The 20,276-nt window shown below is 47.4% G+C and overlaps 1 protein-coding gene across 2 annotated transcripts in view; it reads left to right on the top strand.

The window, feature by feature from the left end:
- Positions 1–20,276, top strand: part of RMC1 (regulator of MON1-CCZ1) — a 101,838-nt gene that overhangs the window by 33,480 nt on the left and 48,082 nt on the right. For both annotated transcript variants that reach the window (XM_073550832.1, XM_073550833.1), the window contains 4 exons: positions 5,098–5,182; positions 7,165–7,221; positions 7,687–7,773; positions 16,946–17,086. In XM_073550832.1, coding sequence (XP_073406933.1) covers positions 5,098–5,182; positions 7,165–7,221; positions 7,687–7,773; positions 16,946–17,086 — 370 coding nt within the window. The remainder of the gene's footprint in view (positions 1–5,097; positions 5,183–7,164; positions 7,222–7,686; positions 7,774–16,945; positions 17,087–20,276) is intronic.

Raw genomic sequence — 20,276 nt, 5'->3', positions numbered from 1 at the left:
TTTCTATGTGTTTGTGTTTGCCTGCCATTGTTTTCAATGGGGTTCGACGGTGTTCTTCGAACGTTCGATGAACATTCGATGAACTTGCCTCCTGTGCGACGAACCACAACACTAGCGGGGTGGCTCGACACTACTCCTGATATATAGACGTACATTGTTAATGTTTAAAGTATGCTATATATACCTGGTATCTGGTGATACTGTACCCTTTCTGCCAGGAAGTCCTCCTCCAACCAACACTCTAAGTGTATCATTGACACCTGTAACATTGTCCCACTTGTGTGATTATTTCTTGCGGATCTTCTTATTTTGTGGTGTGATCCATCCTGAGCGTGTGAGTGTCTATGGGTTACTCCTGCAATTTAGATGTACACTTAAAAATTACCCCAACACTGTATACAGCTCTACGCTTGTGATACATTACCCATTTACTGCTTGTTATATTCTGGTCTAATCCAAACTGACCAAGTGAGAGTTATTTTCTGACTGTGGAAATAAATACTGAGATTGACACCTACACTGTGTACAGCTGTACTCTTGAGATCCATTACCATTTTACGGCTTTTTAGATTGTGTTGTAATCCAATACTGAGCCTGAGAGTGTCTGTGTGTGCCTCCTCAAATATCTACGGATATTTAGAATGTTTAAACTATACTATATATACCGGCTATCTGATGATACTGTACACTTTGTCTAATTTTTATATTCTTGTCTAATCCATACTGAGCCTGTGAGCGTCTGTGTGACTGATGGAATATATAGGGAGATTGACAATTATCCTTTGACTGAATAGAGCTGTACGCTGCTGATACAGTGCCATATACAGTATCTGATGTTATTTTGAATCTGTTTTCTGCAAAATTTTGAAGTTTGGTGTAAGAGGCCGTGGGGGGGGCAGCTGGTGCTGATGGTGGTGGTGCATCTGCTGGTAGTGGCAAAAGCACAATAGCAGCTAAGGCAGGAGGTGTTGAGCCTGCGTCATTGTCTGGCTCCGGAACGCCTGGAAGGCTACCTTTTCTGGGAGTAGGTTAACCGCTTTTAAAGCTGGAGCATGAGGAACTGGTTTTGGCTTACATTGCCGAAACAGACTCCAGTAAATATGCCCTCCTCTTCTGAAGTTTCAAAAAATGCAAGCACTGAGTGGTCAAGTGCTGGCTCCTGGTCAGTAAGAACCCCTTTCCTTGTGTCTTTCACCCCCACCAAAAGTGAATGATGCAGCAGGCCACACTTCACATTAGTCCACGTAGCTCTTTCTATCATACCATGCCTGGGTTATCAAGTCAAATCGTGAATTCCCAAGTCCAAGATGAATCTGACATGGAGTGTGGGTGGCCAGCCAGGGCAGTGGGGTTAATCGGTACTGGGCCGGTGTCTCACAGGGATGTGTCACGGTGGTGGTGACCCGTTCCGTGGCCCTGGGCGTCCATGCAAAGGGATGAATTACGTTTATAGGTGAATGATACGTGACGCCACCAGTGGTTTCTGATTAGATTGACCAGCGCTGCAGTGTCGCTTCTCTGGGACAGATGTTGTGGTGCAGCTAAGATGTAGAAGCCCTGCCCAGGTAGGGCCGTAGTCACAGGGCAGAAGAAAGAGTTGGTAGATGGTGTGCAGTGCGGGATGTAGCAGAGCCGTGCGCCAGGCGCAGGAGAAAGATGACTGACAGACAGTCGTGCAGTTCCTTTACCTGTACTTGGTAAGTGCCGTCCAGAACCCAGAGTACAGAAGGAGGAGTTGGTCAGTCTGGAAGCCAATTTGGAATTCTCTCTCTGCAGATAGGTAGTGTGGCCTCCGTTCTAGCGCTTTTCTGAGGTACTCGCACTGCTGAGTTCAATGAAGTTCCTCCTGTTGACTCTCTTTTGGAACTTTCTCGTATGGCAGGCAGCCGTAGCCTTTTCCTTCTGGCTCCCACACGTCGATGCTGGGGCCCCCCGAGCCTTAGTTGGGTGCAGAGCATTTACAGCTGCTACTTCCTCCGGTTTCTGCTGCAGGAACGTCCGTGTCCCTACAAACTCGGAGACCGGAATCCGGACCATGCGCTCCAGCTAGGAGTGAGCCTTAACTCTGCTCATCCTCCAGCTCCCCTTCCCTGCACAGAGTGCCCTAACTTACCTCCTCCCGACCACAGAGAGCAGCTCCTCAGCAGTCAGGTTCAGAGGTCTCCCTGCTGGCCTGGAGTGGGAAATGTGTTGTGTGTTGGTTTAACTGCTAGAGAGATCCTTCGTTGCTCCCAATCATGACATCACACTCCCTAGGAGGAAGGTAATGCCACTGTGGCGACCGTACTCCTCGGGATGCCACAAGTGCACTGATGCCCAGCCACTGCTAGATGATTCTGCTGGTACATTGACCCAGACCACTACATTCCCCTCACACTCTACACAGTCAGAATCTGACCCTGAGGAAACTCAGGTTCCCCTTCCCGCATACTATTCCACCTTACATGGTGACAAAGAGGAAGGTGCAGATGAAAGTGCAGGTTCCTTTAGCAGGTGGGGGGCATACTCATGGGCGACGGCACTGGCACAGGGCCCTCATAGTACGCAAAAGTGTCTCTGCCGGTGGGAGGGCCCACCCCCACCCCACCCGCCGTCAGACACACCGCCACACACCGCTGTACTATGAGGGGCCCTGTGCCAGTGCCGTCGCCAACGAGTGGGCCCCCCCTGCTTGCTCCGGATCACAGCACTTGCAAAGTTGAAATACTTACCTCTCCCTGCTCCACCGCCATGACGTCTTCCGCGTGTCCCGACAGTGATATTCTGATCAGAGAGCGCAATGACATCACGTTTGTACGCCCTCTGCCTAAACAGCCAAGTGCAGTGAGATGGAAGATGGGGATGACGAGGAGTCCAGACTAGTACAGGGATTCCCTAGCGAGGAGACTTATTTAATTGTTTTCAATGTTGGGACAGCAATTTTTGGGGAGCACTATACTCTGGAGAATGATATATGTGGCCCACCATACACTGGAGCATTCCAAAGGTGGACATCAGACACTGGAGCAGCATTTACAGGGCACATTATACACTAGAGCATAAGAAATGGGGCCCATTATATATGGAGCATTATTTGGGCCCATAAGACAGTGGAGCTTCATCCATGGGGACCAACATATACTGTAGCATTATGTGGAGCTCATCATATACTGTTTCAAACATTATATGGGACCAATAATTCTGTATGGAGAAATATATGGGCCTCATTACTCTGTGTAGCGCACTATGCGGTGCCCATAATACTGTATGGAGTAATATATTGTCTGTTTTTGGAGCTATTGGAGAATTTAAAATGGATATCAGTCAGATATTTCTCTGCCGTATCGGAGCATCATGAGTTGTGGTATGTGTTAAAGGGGCGCTCTTTGGCCCAGGGCACATGAAAACCTAGAGCCAGCCCTACCCCCCCCCCCCCAAAACTTTAGCCAAATAACCCCCAGTTTTCAGTGCGTAACTATTATTATGAAGTAAATTAAGGTTGACAAGCTTCAGTAATAAAAATTGATGTTTTTGCCATTCAAATGGGCACTGTAGGTGTGTTTAATGTCCTCCACTCCCTGCCGACTTTGCTTCCCCATTGACTTGCATTGGGTTTCGTGTTTCAGTCGGCCTTCGACTTTTCACGATAATCGGCCGATTTAGTTTGACCCGACTTTTGAGAAAGTTGGGTTTCATGAAACCCAACTCGAACCGAAAAAATGCAAAATCGCTCATCTCTAGTGGTCACTGTTTTTTGCTTTGTGCAAGCCTGTATGACTGAAAGCCGGCGGCTCCTGGGAGAAAGAAGTTGTTGTTTTTTTACGGGTGCCACACTTTCAGTTTAGCGGCGAGGCACCTTATAACACTATTAACTTGCAGATTAACTCTATATATGCAGGTTAAAAGTGTTGTCACACATGATAGGTTTCCTTTTAAATGGTAAAAATTAAAGGCATTTTTGGGACTGTAATATTGATGGCCTCTCCTTAGGAGAGGTCATTAATGTTAGATTGATGAGGTCTATCTCCTAGCACCAGCTGTACCAGCAGGGACAGCCTCTTCAAGATGTAATGAGCTGACTCCAATAAACAATGAAGGGGGTGCAGAAGCCTACTCAGTTGACTGATTGGCGGGATTGCCGGGGGGGTTAGACCTGCACAGATCTGATATGGATGGCCTTTCCTAATACTTAAGTCATGCAAAACTGAGCCAATTGAGTAAAATATAGAAATAACTATTCCTTACCTGATCAGTCCCAGCCTACCAAGTGCCAAGCATAATTCACATGACCTCTGTGGCTAGTCACTGGCCTCTGCAATGATGTGTGCTTGTTCGGCACATGACCACTGAAGCCAATGATTGGCTGCAGCGCTCTGTGGATGACGGATGGGGCATCATCACTACAGGCATGGAGGTAACTACTGGAGCAGAAGGGGATCAGGAGGAGGTCAGGGAGTGTTAATTATTTATTCGCTACTTGTGACAATGTTTCTTAAGAACTAAGGCCCTTTCCTTTTACATAAACATGTAATGCCACCTGGTAAAAAAGTCACTGTTCTCCTGAATATGGCGTTTTGTGTTTTTCCTGCTCCACTGTTTTTGAGATGTGGGTTGGGTGCTCCTGGTAGGGAGGTAGCACTACAAGGACATTTCAGTGCAAAAACTGAGTTTAATTGCACTTACAATAAGCAACATTTCATTGTAGTCTATTTGGACATTTCAAAGCCTAAAAAAAAAAAAAATCGATGGTCTCAAACGTTGCGGTTTACATGGGCAATAAAGTCTGTTTTTTTGCACTGAGATTTCCTTTGCTGCATCTGCTGGATTGTATCTATGTATATGGTTTCTTATTGTAGCAGTGAGATCCATTCTGGTGAGAGGCGGCCTGTACAGTCGTCCGCAGTATGGCAGCGCGTATCATCGCTGCTGCTTGTTCTGCATCTCTGCTACTGAGAATAGAAGACGGTCCAGCCGTGTCATGTATGGCATAGACTTCATAAGTCAGTGTACGCCTCTCCATACATCCTGTGCTATAATCACTTTGTAACCGGTTTTAATACATATTCTTTACTTTTGGAAATTCTCAATTTATGAACAATGTTTTTTTTCTTCCTACAGGATGGAAGACAAGGGAGAGGTGAAATGCATAAAATTTTCTCTTGGAAACAAAATTCTTGCCGTGCAAAGGACGAATAAGACTGTGGTGAGTGTGACCTATAGTTTATCAGATTTGGTAGAATTTTGACAGCCGACAGTCGTCATATTATGCTCCACTTTCCAACACTAGCACTGCACTGTATCCTGTGATTTGCCCCCCAAGTGCCGGTCACTGAAGTTACATAATGGAATACAGCACGTCGGAGAAGATCTCGTCCTTTCAAGGATGGATTCTGTTTAATGTTAGCATTGTATAGGGAATTACTATTGTTTTCGGCTCTCTAGTGTTGAAACTTATGTAACAGACATACAGCAAGCTGGTACACTGATCCCATGGGCCTCCATTCAACTAAGGCCTGTTTCACACTTCTGTTTTTTAGTGTCAGTTAAAATTCGCCAAAATGGCGGAAAGCGGATCCGTTGGTAACTGATGTGAACGGATGCCACCGGACCGTTTTTTTGATGGATCCGATGAATGAAGAATTTTAAAGGAACCGCAGCCCGGGGAGGAGAGAGAGAGGGAGATCCTGCCGCCCGAAAAAACATTACATGCTCCGTTCGGCGGACAGCAAAATTTTGGCGGATCCGCTAAAAAACGGATGGCCATCCATCAAGATCCGCCGGTAATGCAACTCAATGGGAAAAAAACGGATCCGCCAAACAAAATAGCGGATCCGTGTTTTTTTTTTTTTTTTTTTGCAAAACGGAGGATCTTGACTGTTGTACAAAAACTGAAGTGTGAAACAGGCCTAAGCAAGGCCGAAGGTGTGTCCTTTGTCAACGTCTGAGTGGTATAAATCCCTAAACCATTTTTACTGTACAAGAAAGTAAAGCACACTTGGTCACCACAAAATTAATAAAAAAACACCAGTGTAGTTTATTTTCTTCTTATTAACGTTATTGTCAGTGTGTGACGTATGCCACTGGTAAGCGGATTGAGGTTGGGTTGGCCATCCGTTTTGTAGTCCTATATATGTATTGGGGCATTATGATTGGCGCTACTCTGGAGCATGGAGGCTATATGTGATGTGCCCACATTTTGCCAGTCCACTTATCTGTCCCTTTATTTGCATGATCACATTTACAGTCCCTTTCCTATGAGTACCGTTACACCTAGCGACTCACCAGCGATCCCGACCAGCGATATGACGCGGTCAGGATCGCTGGTGCATCGCTAGGTGGTCACTAGTGAGCTGCCACTCAGGCAGATCTCACCAGCGACATCGCTGGGGACGGGGGTCACTACTTACCTGTCAGACGCGGCGATCCTGCGTCCTCCCGCCCGGCTCCACGCGTCGCTCGTCACAGCAGGAAGCTGAGGACGAGAAATGGTCCAGCAGCTTCTCGCGCGATCAGCGATAACCAGCGGGGGAGCCGCTCGGAGGTAAGTATCACATGCAGCGATATCGCTAGCAATATCGCTGTAATGTCACAAAATCGGTGACTTTACAGCGATATTGCTAGCGATATCGCAGTGTGTAACGGGGGCTTTAGACACAGATTGCACATTTTGTCTGTGTGTGAATAAATCCTGAAAGTGTAAATTTCTTTGAGATCCATATATTTTTTTCCTATGCGATCACTCTGCATCAGTGTTTTTCACATTTGGGTTATGTTTACACAAATTTCAGTCCGAGTGCTGCCCGTAGAAAAGCTGACGGCATTTGGGTTAATATTATTCAATTAGGCTGTTCACATGACTTCTTTTTTTTTTCACCAAATATGCACATGAAAAAATTTGCAGCAGACACTTAGCAGAATCTCTTCCGTAGGTCAGTTGAGGCTGGCTTATTCAAGGCTCTGGATGTGCCCCAAAAAATAATCCCATGCTGATCATATGGGTAGCATCTGATTTTTTTTACACACATTGCAGTTTTTAACATCTATGGAGGTTGTATTTGGTCTATTAAAGTCTACTAACTGCTGATGTATAAAACCGGATGCCAGACAGCTTGCATACTGATAACAATATGGATAACATTGCTTTAAAAAAATGTAAATTATTTTTTTTTATGCTCTCATTCACAGGATTTTATCAATTTAATTCAAGATTATTCCCAGTTGGAATATTCCCAAGAATGTAAGGTAAGCCAAGCGACTTTAAATTTTTAGGTTGAAACTAAATTCTAGCCTTTCAACTTGCCTACATTAACCCTTTAAAGACATGGCCGAATTTCCTGTTTTCTGAAGCGGCAAATGTTGTGAAGACCAAAATATGTGCTAGTCTCAAGTTTTGAGGCACAATTGTAAATACAGCATTAACTTTTGAAAAAAAAAAACCCAAACAAAAGAAAAAAAAAAGCCCTTTTACAGCTATGTTAATCAGAATGGTGATCTAATGACTATTTTGTATGGTGTGTTTTTGGATTGTCCACTTTATAGATGAAAAAAGTAAGTATTCAGGCGCTGACATTATGGCATGGCTTTTAGTGGATGTAGATTTTTCTCCAGCTCCTACTCCAGCCTCAGCAGGCTGTGCAAAGGACAGTGAGGGGGTTAAACTTTATATTATTTGAGCAATGCAAAATGTCTTATATTTTCTTTCTCTAGACCAAAAATGCAAGGATTCTGGGCTTCTGCTGGACGAGCGCTACAGAAATAGTGTTCATAACCGACCAAGGGATTGAGTTCTATCAGGTACGGCTGTTGCGCAGCTCATCCAGAAGTGACACATTAGACTGCTTTTTTGGAGGTATATAACCAAAGAAAGGAAATACTGAACCAAGGTCAGAAAACAATAGGACATTGAAAATTGAGGCTAAAATACTTCTAATTAGTGAGGGTAAAATATAGCACTACAAGCAAAAAGAGGTGCCTGCACGGGTAAAAAAAACCAAAAAACTAATTATGAGATATCAAATACTAAAATACAATAGATTATTAAATTTTCATTATTTAATTAAAATTACAACATTAATACACCCGGTATTTATATATAAAAAATTAATGATATAGGCACCCCAACCTTAACAAAGCTCAAAGACCAATCTTACATTGACAATATGACCAGCATTAAACATGTGTATGACTGATGTGAAGTTGTGTAAAGACAGAGCTGGTAAAACAGTCAAAATTATTATAAGTAACCAGACACACATACTAGTGCAGAGTGATAACAAGAAGAAAATGTAAATAGATCAATTATAGATTTAAAATTGTAATAACACACAAAATTGAAATCAAATAAAGTGCAGTATAAAAAGAAGGCAGGATAAGGCTGGTCACCAGAGTGAGATGGTCCTAATGGTTGCAATAAATGATTAAGTGATCACAGAAAATAAGTTGGCTATGTATGCCCAAGTACAATAGATCATATATCATGATCAGGCTCGGACTGGCCCACCGAGGTACCGTTGGATCCCTCGGTGGGCCTCGCCCCCGAATGTCACTGTCACTCACTGGTCGCTCGTACCCAGGGGCAGGGCCGGCGTCAGCACCCGGGCAAGTGCCGGGGCCCTGGCGAGATGGGAGGGCCCACTCACGCTGTCTGGGATACCCGCCGGCCACCGCCATGCCCCCCATGTACTGACCCCATCCTGCGCCCTCCGCGAGGGACCCACGCAGTGACGCAGCCCCTTACAGCCAGCAATGATCATCGCTTCCTTCGGCTGTAATCTTGTGTGCGGTGCCAGCACAGGACCTGTGATGAGGTCACAGGAGGGGAGGAGTCGGGTCACATGATCGGGGTGGCTGCAGGACTCTGCTGTGCTGGTCGCTTTTCATTATGGTGCTGGTCTGGATGGATGAGGTAACGTTTGTGTGGGACAGTGGGGTCAGGGAGGGGTTTAACAAGGTGGATGTAGCAGAGCCGTGTGTGTTCTTTGTGTGGGGTCAGGAGGGGTTTAACAAGGTGGATGTAGCAGGGCTGTGTGTGTACTTGTGTGGGGTCAGGAGGGGTTTACAAGGTGGATGTAGCAGAGCCGTGTGTGTACTTGTGTGGGGTCAGGAGGGGTTTACAAGGTGGATGTAGCAGAGCCGTGTGTGTACCTGTGTGGGGTCAGGAGGGGTTTACAAGGTGGATGTAGCAGAGCCGTGTGTGTACTTGTGTGGGGTCAGGGAGGGGTTTTACAAGGTGGATGTAGCAGAGCCGTGTGTGTTCTTGGGTGGGGTCAGGAGGGGTTTACAAGTTGTACGGAGCAGAGCCGTGTGTGTACGAGGTGTACGGAGCGAAGCCGTGTGTACGAGGTGTATGGAGCAGAGCCGTGTGTGTACGAGATGTACGGAGCTGAGCCGTGTGTTTATGGAGCGGAGCAGAGCCGGGGTGTACGGAGTGGAGCTGCGTGTGTACAAGGTGTACGGAGCGTAGCCGTGTGTGTACGAGGCATACAAAGCGGAGCCGTGCGTGTACGAGGTGTATGGTGGGGAGCATTTATACCTCCCGAGTCCCAACTGTCCCGGATCCAGCGAGACAGTCCCGATTTTGAGAGAGAGACTTTCCCCGCGGGACACAGGAGTATACGGTGGAGCCCCAAGGAGCTATTTAAAACTTGCACGTAACGTTCTACCGGAAGTGACGTGCTGGAAGCTGACCAGAAATTAGGTAATTTCAGTAGGAGATTGTGACGGAACCATGGAGGCACTTCAGGTAATGCTTCAGATCCATCACCGTGTCCTCTGACAGCGGACAGCGAGATTGCCTTGGAATCGGGGATGTCGGCCATGTGAGCGGATCATGATATGTCCTGCACCAGGAGGCTCAGGTAGGCACTACAATGGGAGCTGGGCTGCTATAGTATCTTTATAGAATTTTTCTTTCTCTGTTTCTTTCTCTCTCTGTTCTTTCTCTCTAATCTTTTTTTTCTCTCTCTCTGTTCTTTCGCTCTCTGTTCTCTTTCTTTCTTTCTGTCTCTGTTCTTTCTCTGTCTGTTCTCTCTTTCCTCTTTCTTTCTCTCTCTCTGTTCTTTCTTTCCCCTCTTCCTCTCTGTTCTTTCCCCTCTTTCTTTTTCTCTCTACCTCTCTGTTCTTTCTTTCCCCTCCTTCTTTTTCTCTCTCCCTGTTCTTTTTTTCCCCTTTTTTCTCTCCCTCTCTGTTCTTTATTCCCTTCTTTCTTTCTTTCTTTCTTTCTTTCTTTCTTTCTTTCTTTCTTTCTCTCTGTTTTTTTCTGTCCACTCTTTCTTTCTCTTTGTTAGTTTTCTTTCTTTCTTCTTTCTCTGTTCTTTCTTTCCCCTCTTTCTTTCTCTATCTGTTCTTTCTTTCTTTACCCTCTTTCTCTTTTTCTCTCTGTTCTTCCTTTCTTTCTCTCTGTTCTTTATTTTCTTTCTTTCTTTCTTTCTTTCTTTCTTTCTTTCTTTCTTTCTTTCTTTCTTTCTTTCTTTCTTTCTTTCTTTCTTTCTTTCTCTGTTCGTTCTTTCTATGTTCTTCCTTCCATTCTTTCTCTTTCTTTCTCTGTTCTTTATTTCCCCTCTCTTCTTTCTTTCATGCGTACACTACTAATCAGTAGCCTCCATCACATGAACGTGTTTTGCCACAGAGCGAGTGTCCGTGTGGATCACATGCGTGTCCGTGTGATCCACACAGAGAGAAGTCCGTTTTTGCCCGTCACCACGGATGTCACACGGCATGAGTCGTGGTATGTGTTAAGGGGGGGCCAACTGAGACTTTTTCGCCCGGGGCCCTCAAAAACCTGGAGCCAGCACTGCCCAGGGGTGGGATTCAGCGGGTTCTCCCCGGTTCGGTGGAACCGGTTGTTAAAAAAGCAGCCAGTTCCCCGAACCGGGGAGATTCACAGCCGCGATCCGGTACTTTGATGTTCCTGCAGTGCAGCCGGCAAGGAGCAGGAGCAGAGGAGGACTCTTGCTCTGCTTCCTAGGCCCGCCCGCCGCGCCGGATACTGCGCATTGATACGTCGGGTCGTTCTCTGCTCTGTCTCTGACTACTGGACAGAGCACAGCACACCCCGGAGGCCCCCGCCCCGCGCACTGATTCCTGCGCGCAGTGCGGCATTGGCGGGTAACTGGAGCTTGCTGGAGGAGTCACTGCCACTGCCCAGACTTGTCAAGTCAATGTGAGCTGAGCCCAGGCAGCGTGACGGACCGGTGATTTGCGCACACCCGGAGGCCGGAGGAGCAGGACGGGCTGTGCAGGGCCTGGCCATCCAGGAGGCCTCAACCGCGGCCGTGGGATTACAGTGACAGTCTTCTTCTTCAGAGTCAGACGCGTCGCAGCCTGTCGCCTGTGTATCTGGTACACAGGCCAACGCCGGGTCAGTGAGTTACTGTCTGTATGTGCTGCGTATTGGGGACCTGTGCTGCCTATTAGGGACCTGTGCTGCCTACTAGGGACCTGTGCCTGCCTATTGGGGACCTATGCTGCCTACTAGGGACCTGTGCCTGCCTATTGGGGACCTGTGCTGCCTATTAGGGAACAATGCTGCCTATTGGGGACCTGTGCTGCCTATTGGGGACCTGTGCTGCCTATTGGGGCAGCTAATCGCACGGGTACCGGGAGGCTTCCACCGCTAAGACCGGCAGGCAGCAACGCTGCCTGGCTGGTCCGGGCGAATTTTAGCCCCCCCTGCAGATACGAACGCTTCGATTGGCTGGGCTGTGTAGCATCTACCATGGAACTCTTGTTGGGACAAAGTGATCACTATACCCCCTACGTCAATCCTTGGGGGTGTAGATTCCAAAATGGGGTCACTTTTTAACTTCAAAGTAACACAGGTCAGATTTGCAAAAAATGGCCTGGGCATTAAGGTGAAAACAGGCCTGCGGCCATAAAGGATTAAATGAATCGTAGTGCGGAAAGATCTGCAGCATATGAACAACTGTGCAGCTTTTAGTAGAATTAGGATGCTGAAATGATGCAGATTTGGCGTGGGATATACGGCAAAAGAACCCATGGTGTAATTCCGCGGTCTCAAAGCCTAAATGTTGAGTTGTACATTACTGTAGGTGGGCCCCTAAAATTAATTCCCTTGGTGGGCCCTAGACACCCCAGTCCGACCCTGATCATGATTATAGTAAAGAGCCGAGACTATGGTGGGAAATATCATGTAAGATATCTGCCAAGACTGCTAGATTGAGCCAACTAATATGGGCAGAAAAATAGGGGGAACGCCGTGTGTGATACTGTAATAATCCTTTTAATTCTGCATTCTTGGCAGAAATTGAACTAGATTTTGTAAATGATTTTAACATATTTTCTTTTCAAAGAAAAGGTAATTACCTTTTTTAAAGGGGCTTGCTAGGTTTAACATGCTAATTTGCTACAGACACTTCCACCGATCAGCAGGCAGAAATGCAAGTGACATATCTATGGAATCAGTCTTGGCCCCTACATCACTCTGCTCTCAGATTAATTAGCAAAAACCTGGTGACAGACTCCATTTAAAATGAATAGCCACGACTATTCATTATAACTGGTTGCAGCTGAGCAGTGGGCTGTGACGAATCGCACAGGGGAAGGGGGTGTTGACTTGGCTCATTTTGGGCGGGGGGGGGGGGGGGGGGAGAAAGACCCAGCAGGGATTGATCTCTCCTGGCCGTCACTGCCAAAGATTAATTTTATATTTATATCCTGGATCTCCTGGTTGGTTGTTAGCGCCAGACCCTTGGTCCAATGCTCTGCAGCTCTCATAAGGGCCTTCATGTGGTCAGCCCACGTGTCCTTGGGACCTTTTTGCAGGCTCCAGAACTTCCTGCGGTAAGACTCCGGGGTGCGGTTGAACTGCTGGATCAGGGCCTGTTCTTCCCTGGCAGGAAAGTCCCCCAAAATTTCCAGAGACTTACCCCTCAAGCAGGGGGTCAGGTACTTGGCTAACTGATCCGAGGCCAGATGGTGCTATCGACAGGTCCCCCCCCCCCCCCCCGGTTCCTCTCTTTGTCGGAAACCAGTACAGTCATTCTCCGCATTATGGGATAGCTCCACGGCCATCATTCTTGTCCGGCTTCAAGTGCTTGCGGCCAGTCTTTTCAGCCCTCTGTCATGGACACAGTGGCAGCCCAAGCACCCACACCTCTACAGTACTTTCACTCGAACTGTCTAGTGCTGAGCTGATCTTAAGACCCCAGCAGCAAAAGCTACTGCTGGTAGTCCTTAGTGTCTGGGAATAGGGATCCCACACACAGTTATCTCGATCCCACCGCACTGCCACTAATCTGTGACGAATCTCACAGAGGAAGGGGTGCGCCTAGTGAAAGGGGATATACACTCACTGGCCACTTTATTAGGTACACCATGCTAGTAAGGGGTTGGACCCCCTTTTGCCTTCAGAACTGCCTCAATTCTTCGTGGCAGAGATTCAACAAGGTGCTGGAAGCATTCCTCAGAGATTTTGGACCATATTGACATGATGGCATCACACAGTTGGCGCAGATTTGTCGGCTGCACATCCCTGATGCGAATCTCCCGTTCCACCACATCCCAAAAATGCTCTATTGGATTGAGATCTGGTGACTGAGGAGGCCATTTGAGTACAGTGAACTCATTGTCATGTTCAAGAAACCAATCTGAGATGATTCGAGCTTTATGACATGGCGCATTATCCTGCTGAAAGTAGCCATCAGATGTTGGGTACATTGTGGTCATAAAGGGATGGACATGGTCAGCAACAATACTCAGGTAGGCTGTGGCGTTGCAACGATGCTCAATTGGTACCAAGGGGCCCAAAGAGTGCCAAGAAAAAATTCCCCACACCATGACACCACCACCACCAGCCTGAACCGTTGATACAAGGCAGGATGGATCCATGCTTTCATGTTGTTTACGCCAAATTCTGACCCTTCCATCCGAATGTCGCAGCAGAAATCGAGACTCATCAGACCAGGCAACGTTTTTCCAATCTTCTACTGTCCAATTTCGATGAGCTTGTGCAAATTGTAGCCTCAGTTTCCTGTTCTTAGCTGAGAGGAGTGGTACCCAGTGTGGTCTTCTGCTGCTGTAGCCCATCTGCCTCAAAGTTCGACGCACTGTGCGTTCAGAGATGCTCTTCTGCCTACCTTGGTTGTAACGGGTGGCAATTTGAGTCACTGTTGCCTTTCTATCAGCTCGAACCAGTATGCCCATTCTCCTCTGACCTCTGGCATCAACAAGGCATTTCCGGCCACAGAACTGCCGCTCACTGGATTTTTTTTCTTTTTCGGACCATTCTCTGTAAACCCTAGAGATGGTTGTGCGTGAAAATCCCAGTAGATCAGCAGTTTCTGAAATACTCAGACCAGCCCTTCTGGCACCAACAATCATGCCACGTTCAAAGGCACTCAAATCACCTTTCTTCCCCATACTGATGCTCGGTTTGAACTGCAGGAGATTGTCTTGACCATGTCTACATGCCTAAATGCACTGAGTTGCCGCCATGTGATTGGCTGATTAGAAATTAAGTCTTAACACACAGTTGGACAGGTGTACCTAATAAAGTGGCCAGTGAGTGTATATCACCAGTCCAGGCTGGGGAGATAGAGAGATATATATATATATATATATATATATATATATATATATATATATATATATATATATATATATATATATATATATATATATATATATATACCCGGCCGTCCCTGCCCAGATTTCCACACTAAAACTGTACGGTTTGCTGCCACCAGTTCCTCATTTGAAATAAGCCCCGTTGGACAGCAGGCTTATATCCAGTCAGAAACCAACCCGGGGAGTGTATAATAACCAAAGGAGCATGGGGATTTGTGTATCGAGATAAAAAAGTAGCCCAAGATTAATTTTATATTTAATCGCCAAAAGGCGCACTAGAAATATACAGGCATATATTTTTTACAGAACAATATTCAGGTATAAAATCAAGAGTTTTGTGCAAAATTAGGGTATAGATAGGTTGCAATTACCCTGTTATGTAGCATGTGTCCACAGGGAGGCACTGATGGATGGCTTGGGGTCCACGCATATGTCTGCTGGTAAGCTCTGCCCTCGTATACTAATGTGATACCCCACTTGGGAGAAATATCTGTTGTTCTAGTGCTCATATTTATCTTTGAGCTATGCCTGCCAGTGTATTCTTTACAACTCATTCCTAATACCACAGTATGTAAATATATGGGTTGTATTACCATTTGCTATAACCTTTGTACGTGACCCTACTTCTTGGAGTCTGTCTTGTTTTATTGTCATTTTTATCTCTTATAATATTTGCATGATATTTTAATAAAACTTGTATCTTTTTGCCCTATTGATTTGATACTCTGTCTTTCTCCTATCTTTGAAATAATAAAAATAAACTAGGCACGCAACTTTAAGATTAATTTTTTTTTTTTTTTTTTTTTACTTTTAGGGTATGTGCACACGCGGATCCGCAGTGGATTTGGCCCTGCGGATCCGCAGCAGTTCCGCAGACAGTGTATAGTACAATGTTAGCCAATGGGATTTCAAATCCACAGTGCACATGCTGCGGATTTTTCCGTGCGGTTTTAAATCCGCAGCATGTCAATTCTTTCTGCAGATTCCTCAGCAGTTTGACACCTGTTCCATTGTCAAGGTGTCAATGCGCAGATAAACCACAGGTGAATCCGCAGCGTGTGCACGCAGCCTTAATGTAGTCAAGGCAAAACGTTACGGCCGCATTTGGCCTTTATCAATTACAAACTATACAGGAGTGTCAGGGATTCGTGGGAATCCGGTGGATATTTAGAGAGGCACGTCTCAGTATGGTCACTTTCACAAGAGAATGGGGGCGTTAAGAGGAAAATCCCCAATGGTAAATAAGCCAGGGGACCTGGATGTGTGCACGTGCCTGGAGAAAGACACAGCGTCTGCTGCTTGTCAGCCTCACAAAATATCCACAGGATTCCCACGAATCCCTGACACTCCTGTATAGTCTGTAATTGATAAAGGCCAAATGCGGCCAAAACATTTTGCCTTGACTACATTAAAAGTCAAAAAAATTAATCTTTAAGTTGAGTGCCTAGTTTATTTTTATTACTTCATGGTGTGGGATCCTACTACGGCACCTTCCTTAGTAGTGCACACGGTTCTCTACTACTACTTTCTCCTATCTTTGTCTGAACTTATGGAGTTTAAAATATTTTCCTAATGATGGCTTACTACTTAGTAATACCGCCATTTGCATTGAGAATGCTACTTTTTTTTTCTGTTAATATAAATTTTTATCTGTACATAGAGACTAAATATGCCTACCGTATGTAATTCCTGGTAGCTATGCTTTATAACTCAATAACGCAGAGTGCTATAGGTGGCTGCCGGGCATGGGCGTGTGGGGGAAGGAATGCCGTTTACGATCATGTGCTCGGCTAGTCTCAGAGATATTGCATTCTGTTATTATAGGTCATTTTCCAGATTCAGTAACTCAGAGCCTTGCTGTGATCTGTAGTGCCACAATATCTCCATGTGTTGAGTCAGACAATGGAATCTAGTTTGGCTGTAGCTGCAGGAGAGTTCACACCCTTGTGATAATTGATGGTCACCGAGCTTCAAAGGGCTTGTTCTTGGGGTTAATTAAAGGAAAACAATGCATTGCCTTTTATTGCCTGGGGGAATGCAAGGGTGGGGGCACATTCCAGGAGTGGACGGAGATATCCTGAACCTATAATCCAAGATGGAGTCTCCCTCGTCCCTCACGGGGGACGGGGGGGGGGGGGCTTGGTGTCAGGCCTCCTACATTGTAATCTTGGTGACTTATTCCAAGAATGGGTTATCAATATATTAAGCCGGGGGAGCCACTCAAAATTCCAGTTCTCCTCTGTCATTTTGCAGGGGTGGATATTTAGTTTTAGATGAATTTAAAAAGAAATTAAAAATCGGCCCCAAAAAATGTTTTTGAAAGCCTTGCTGGATCCGCTATTGTTCCTATGTCACTGCTAATTCAAATTGTTTGTTTCAGGTACTGGCGGAGAAGCGCTCCTTGAAGCTTTTGAAGAGTCAGAGTATCAATGTGAATTGGTACATGTATTGTCCAGAGAGCTGTGTGATCCTGCTGTCTACTGCTAACCTCTGCAACGTGTTGCAGCCGTTTCATTTCAGGGTGAGCCGGGATCCTCTGTTCTTTCCTGGTCTATGAAAAATGACCTGAAAGATGTTGTGTGATAGAATCCATTCATAAATGGTCAATTGCAGGAGGTCTCTTCTGGAGCTACCTCTGCAGATATTAGTCATATCACAGGCTGGTGTTTTGTTTTCTCCCCCACTTATTCTTTCTACTTTTAGCTCAGTGACAGTAGAGAACATGGTTACATATTTTTGCTTTTGTGTTTTTATTACAGATGTTATAAGATAAGGAAAGACGCATTACTCCTTTTAATCCCGCTGATCCAGAGCTTATACTTGGACCTGGTTTTATTTTCTTGTCCTTGTATAGAAAATGGGTTAACTGTAATAAGCATATAGCTTTACGTAATTGATATATTGAGATCCATAGGGTGTATTATAGCCAGCATGTGATTTCCCCTTATGCCTGGTCCCCCATTCAGCTGCCCACATTGCGCTTCACTTTATTATTGCAGTCTGTTGTGATGTTCTCTTCAGTAGGCCCTCATCTGCCATGGCAAACTATTGGCACCTCGCCATTGTGTTGCTGAAGGCCATTAATACTAACATCCACCATGTTGTAGTCATTTTGAGTGCTGCTATCCAGCTTGTCAGCAGCATTTAAAAGGGGTGTTCTCAAATTTGCTTTTGAGGAGGGTGCTGCTCGACAGGCTCTAACACTTGTGGCGTTGCTGGGTCCAGGTGCTCCTTTTTGACTGACACTTCAGGTCAATGGCACAGAGCTATCGCTGATTTGAACAGGTGCTCCTAATGCTGATGTATTGGATTTGTCTATAGCTTCAGCAATGGAGCTAGGACAACAATCTCGAAAACAAGGCATGTGTGGATTCTACAACTCCTCCTGTTTCCCAGATACAAAACGGTATTCCTCTCAATATTTTGCGTGATGAAAAGCCCTTTTTATGCTCCAAACACCACAAGATCTGATCTCTCTCCTTTTGGTGTTGATTTGATGAGATCTGGTCTATCCTTCTTTAGACTTGCAAATAAGTTTGGGAGGGAGTAGAGGTGAGGTGTTATCTTAGGGCTCCCTCTGTAGCTTAATGGAGGAGTGAGGAGTCTTGGGAAAAGTGACAGGAAGGGGTGTGAAAGAAGCATTGGTGACAGGACTGTGATATGGAGAGGGAGAGCATGGGACCAGCATAGGCCAGCAGACATGAACCCTGAAGAATGACTGCTCTTACTGAAAGGAGGAGTCACTCTTACACCCTCCGTCCTCTGAATCTTACTGATGTTTGAGCAGCTAGAGAGCCAGCACAGAACAGGAGCTACTGTGCGCGGTCCAGGGTGCACGCTCCCAGAACAGGAGCTACTGTGCGCGGTCCAGGGTGCATGCTCCCAGAACAGGAGCTACTGTGCGCGGTCCAGGGTGCACGCTCCCAGAACAGGAGCTACTGTGCGCGGTCCAGGGTGCACGCTCCCAGAACAGGAGCTACTGTGCGCGGTCCAGGGTGCACGCTCCCAGAACAGGAGCTACTGTGCGCGGTCCAGGGTGCACGCTCCCAGAACAGGAGCTACTGTGCGCGGTCCAGGGTGCACGCTCCCAGAACAGGAGCTACTGTGCGCGGTCCAGGGTGCACGCTCCCAGAACAGGAGCTACTGTGCGCGGTCCAGGGTGCACGCTCCCAGAACAGGAGCTACTGTGCGCGGTCCAGGGTGCACGCTCCCAGAACAGGAGCTACTGTGCGCGGTCCAGGGTGCACGCTCCCAGAACAGGAGCTACTGTGCGCGGTCCAGGGTGCACGCTCCCAGTACAGGAGCTACTGTGCGCGGTCCAGGGTGCACGCTCCCAGTACAGGAGCTACTGTGCGCGGTCCAGGGTGCACGCTCCCAGTACAGGAGCTACTGTGCGCGGTCCAGGGTGCACGCTCCCAGTACAGGAGCTACTGTGCGCGGTCCAGGGTGCACGCTCCCAGTACAGGAGCTACTGTGCGCGGTCCAGGGTGCACGCTCCCAGAACAGGAGCTACTGTGCGCGGTCCAGGGTGCACGCTCCCAGAACAGGAGCTACTGTGCGCGGTCCAGGGTGCCCGCTCCCAGAACAGGAGCTACTGTGCGCGGTCCAGGGTGCCCGCTCCCAGAACAGGAGCTACTGTGCGCGGTCCAGGGTGCCCGCTCCCAGAACAGGAGCTACTGTGCGCGGTCCAGGGTGCCCGCTCCCAGAACAGGAGCTACTGTGCGCGGTCCAGGGTGCCCGCTCCCAGAACAGGAGCTACTGTGCGCGGTCCAGGGTGCCCGCTCCCAGAACAGGAGCTACTGTGCGCGGTCCAGGGTGCCCGCTCCCAGAACAGGAGCTACTGTGCGCGGTCCAGGGTGCCCGCTCCCAGAACAGGAGCTACTGTGCGCGGTCCAGGGTGCCCGCTCCCAGAACAGGAGCTACTGTGCGCGGTCCAGGGTGCCCGCTCCCAGAACAGGAGCTACTGTGCGCGGTCCAGGGTGCCCGCTCCCAGAACAGGAGCTACTGTGCGCGGTCCAGGGTGCCCCCTCCCAGAACAGGAGTTACTGTGCGCTGTCCATGGTGCCCCCGCCCAGAACAGGAGTTACTGTGCGCTGTCCATGGTGCCCCCGCCCAGAACAGGAGTTACTGTGCGCTGTCCATGGTGCCCCCGCCCAGAACAGGAGTTACTGTGCGCTGTCCAGGGTGCCCGCTCCCAGAACAGGAGTTACTGTGCGCTTTCCAGGGTGCCCGCTCCCAGAACAGGAGTTACTGTGCGCTGTCCAGGGTGCCCGCTCCCAGAACAGGAGCTACTGTGCGCTGTCCAGGGTGCCCGCTCCCAGAACAGGAGCTACTGTGCGCTGTCCAGGGTGCCCGCTCCCAGAACAGGAGCTACTGTGCACGGTCCAGGGTGCACGCTCCCAAGACCCTGGTCGGACACTCTGCGATGACTTCATGTTTGAACTGCCACCCTACTGAAGATCAGTCCCCTGGGAAACTGTATGATATACAAATTGTTTTTTCAGTGAGGAAGAGGACCAGAACTCTAGCGCCACTTATTGAAGTAGCAATCATAAAAGTCAATATTGACCCTTTAACGAGCCTTGCCACATGACTTAGGAAAAACAAACAAACCAGAATCTCAATTTTTAGACAGTGTTTCACAGTACTCCCCCTCATCAGTGCAAAGTGTGAGATCTGGTTTGGCTAGGTGAGATGCATCTGACTAGGAT

The sequence above is a fragment of the Dendrobates tinctorius genome, unplaced genomic scaffold (assembly GCF_039654945.1).
Source record: "Dendrobates tinctorius isolate UK_male_01 unplaced genomic scaffold, ASM3965494v1 ptg000171l, whole genome shotgun sequence".
NCBI lineage: Eukaryota > Metazoa > Chordata > Amphibia > Anura > Dendrobatidae > Dendrobates > Dendrobates tinctorius.
Note: the sequence above shows the minus strand (reverse complement) of the source record. Positions and strands in the feature narration are given on the sequence as shown.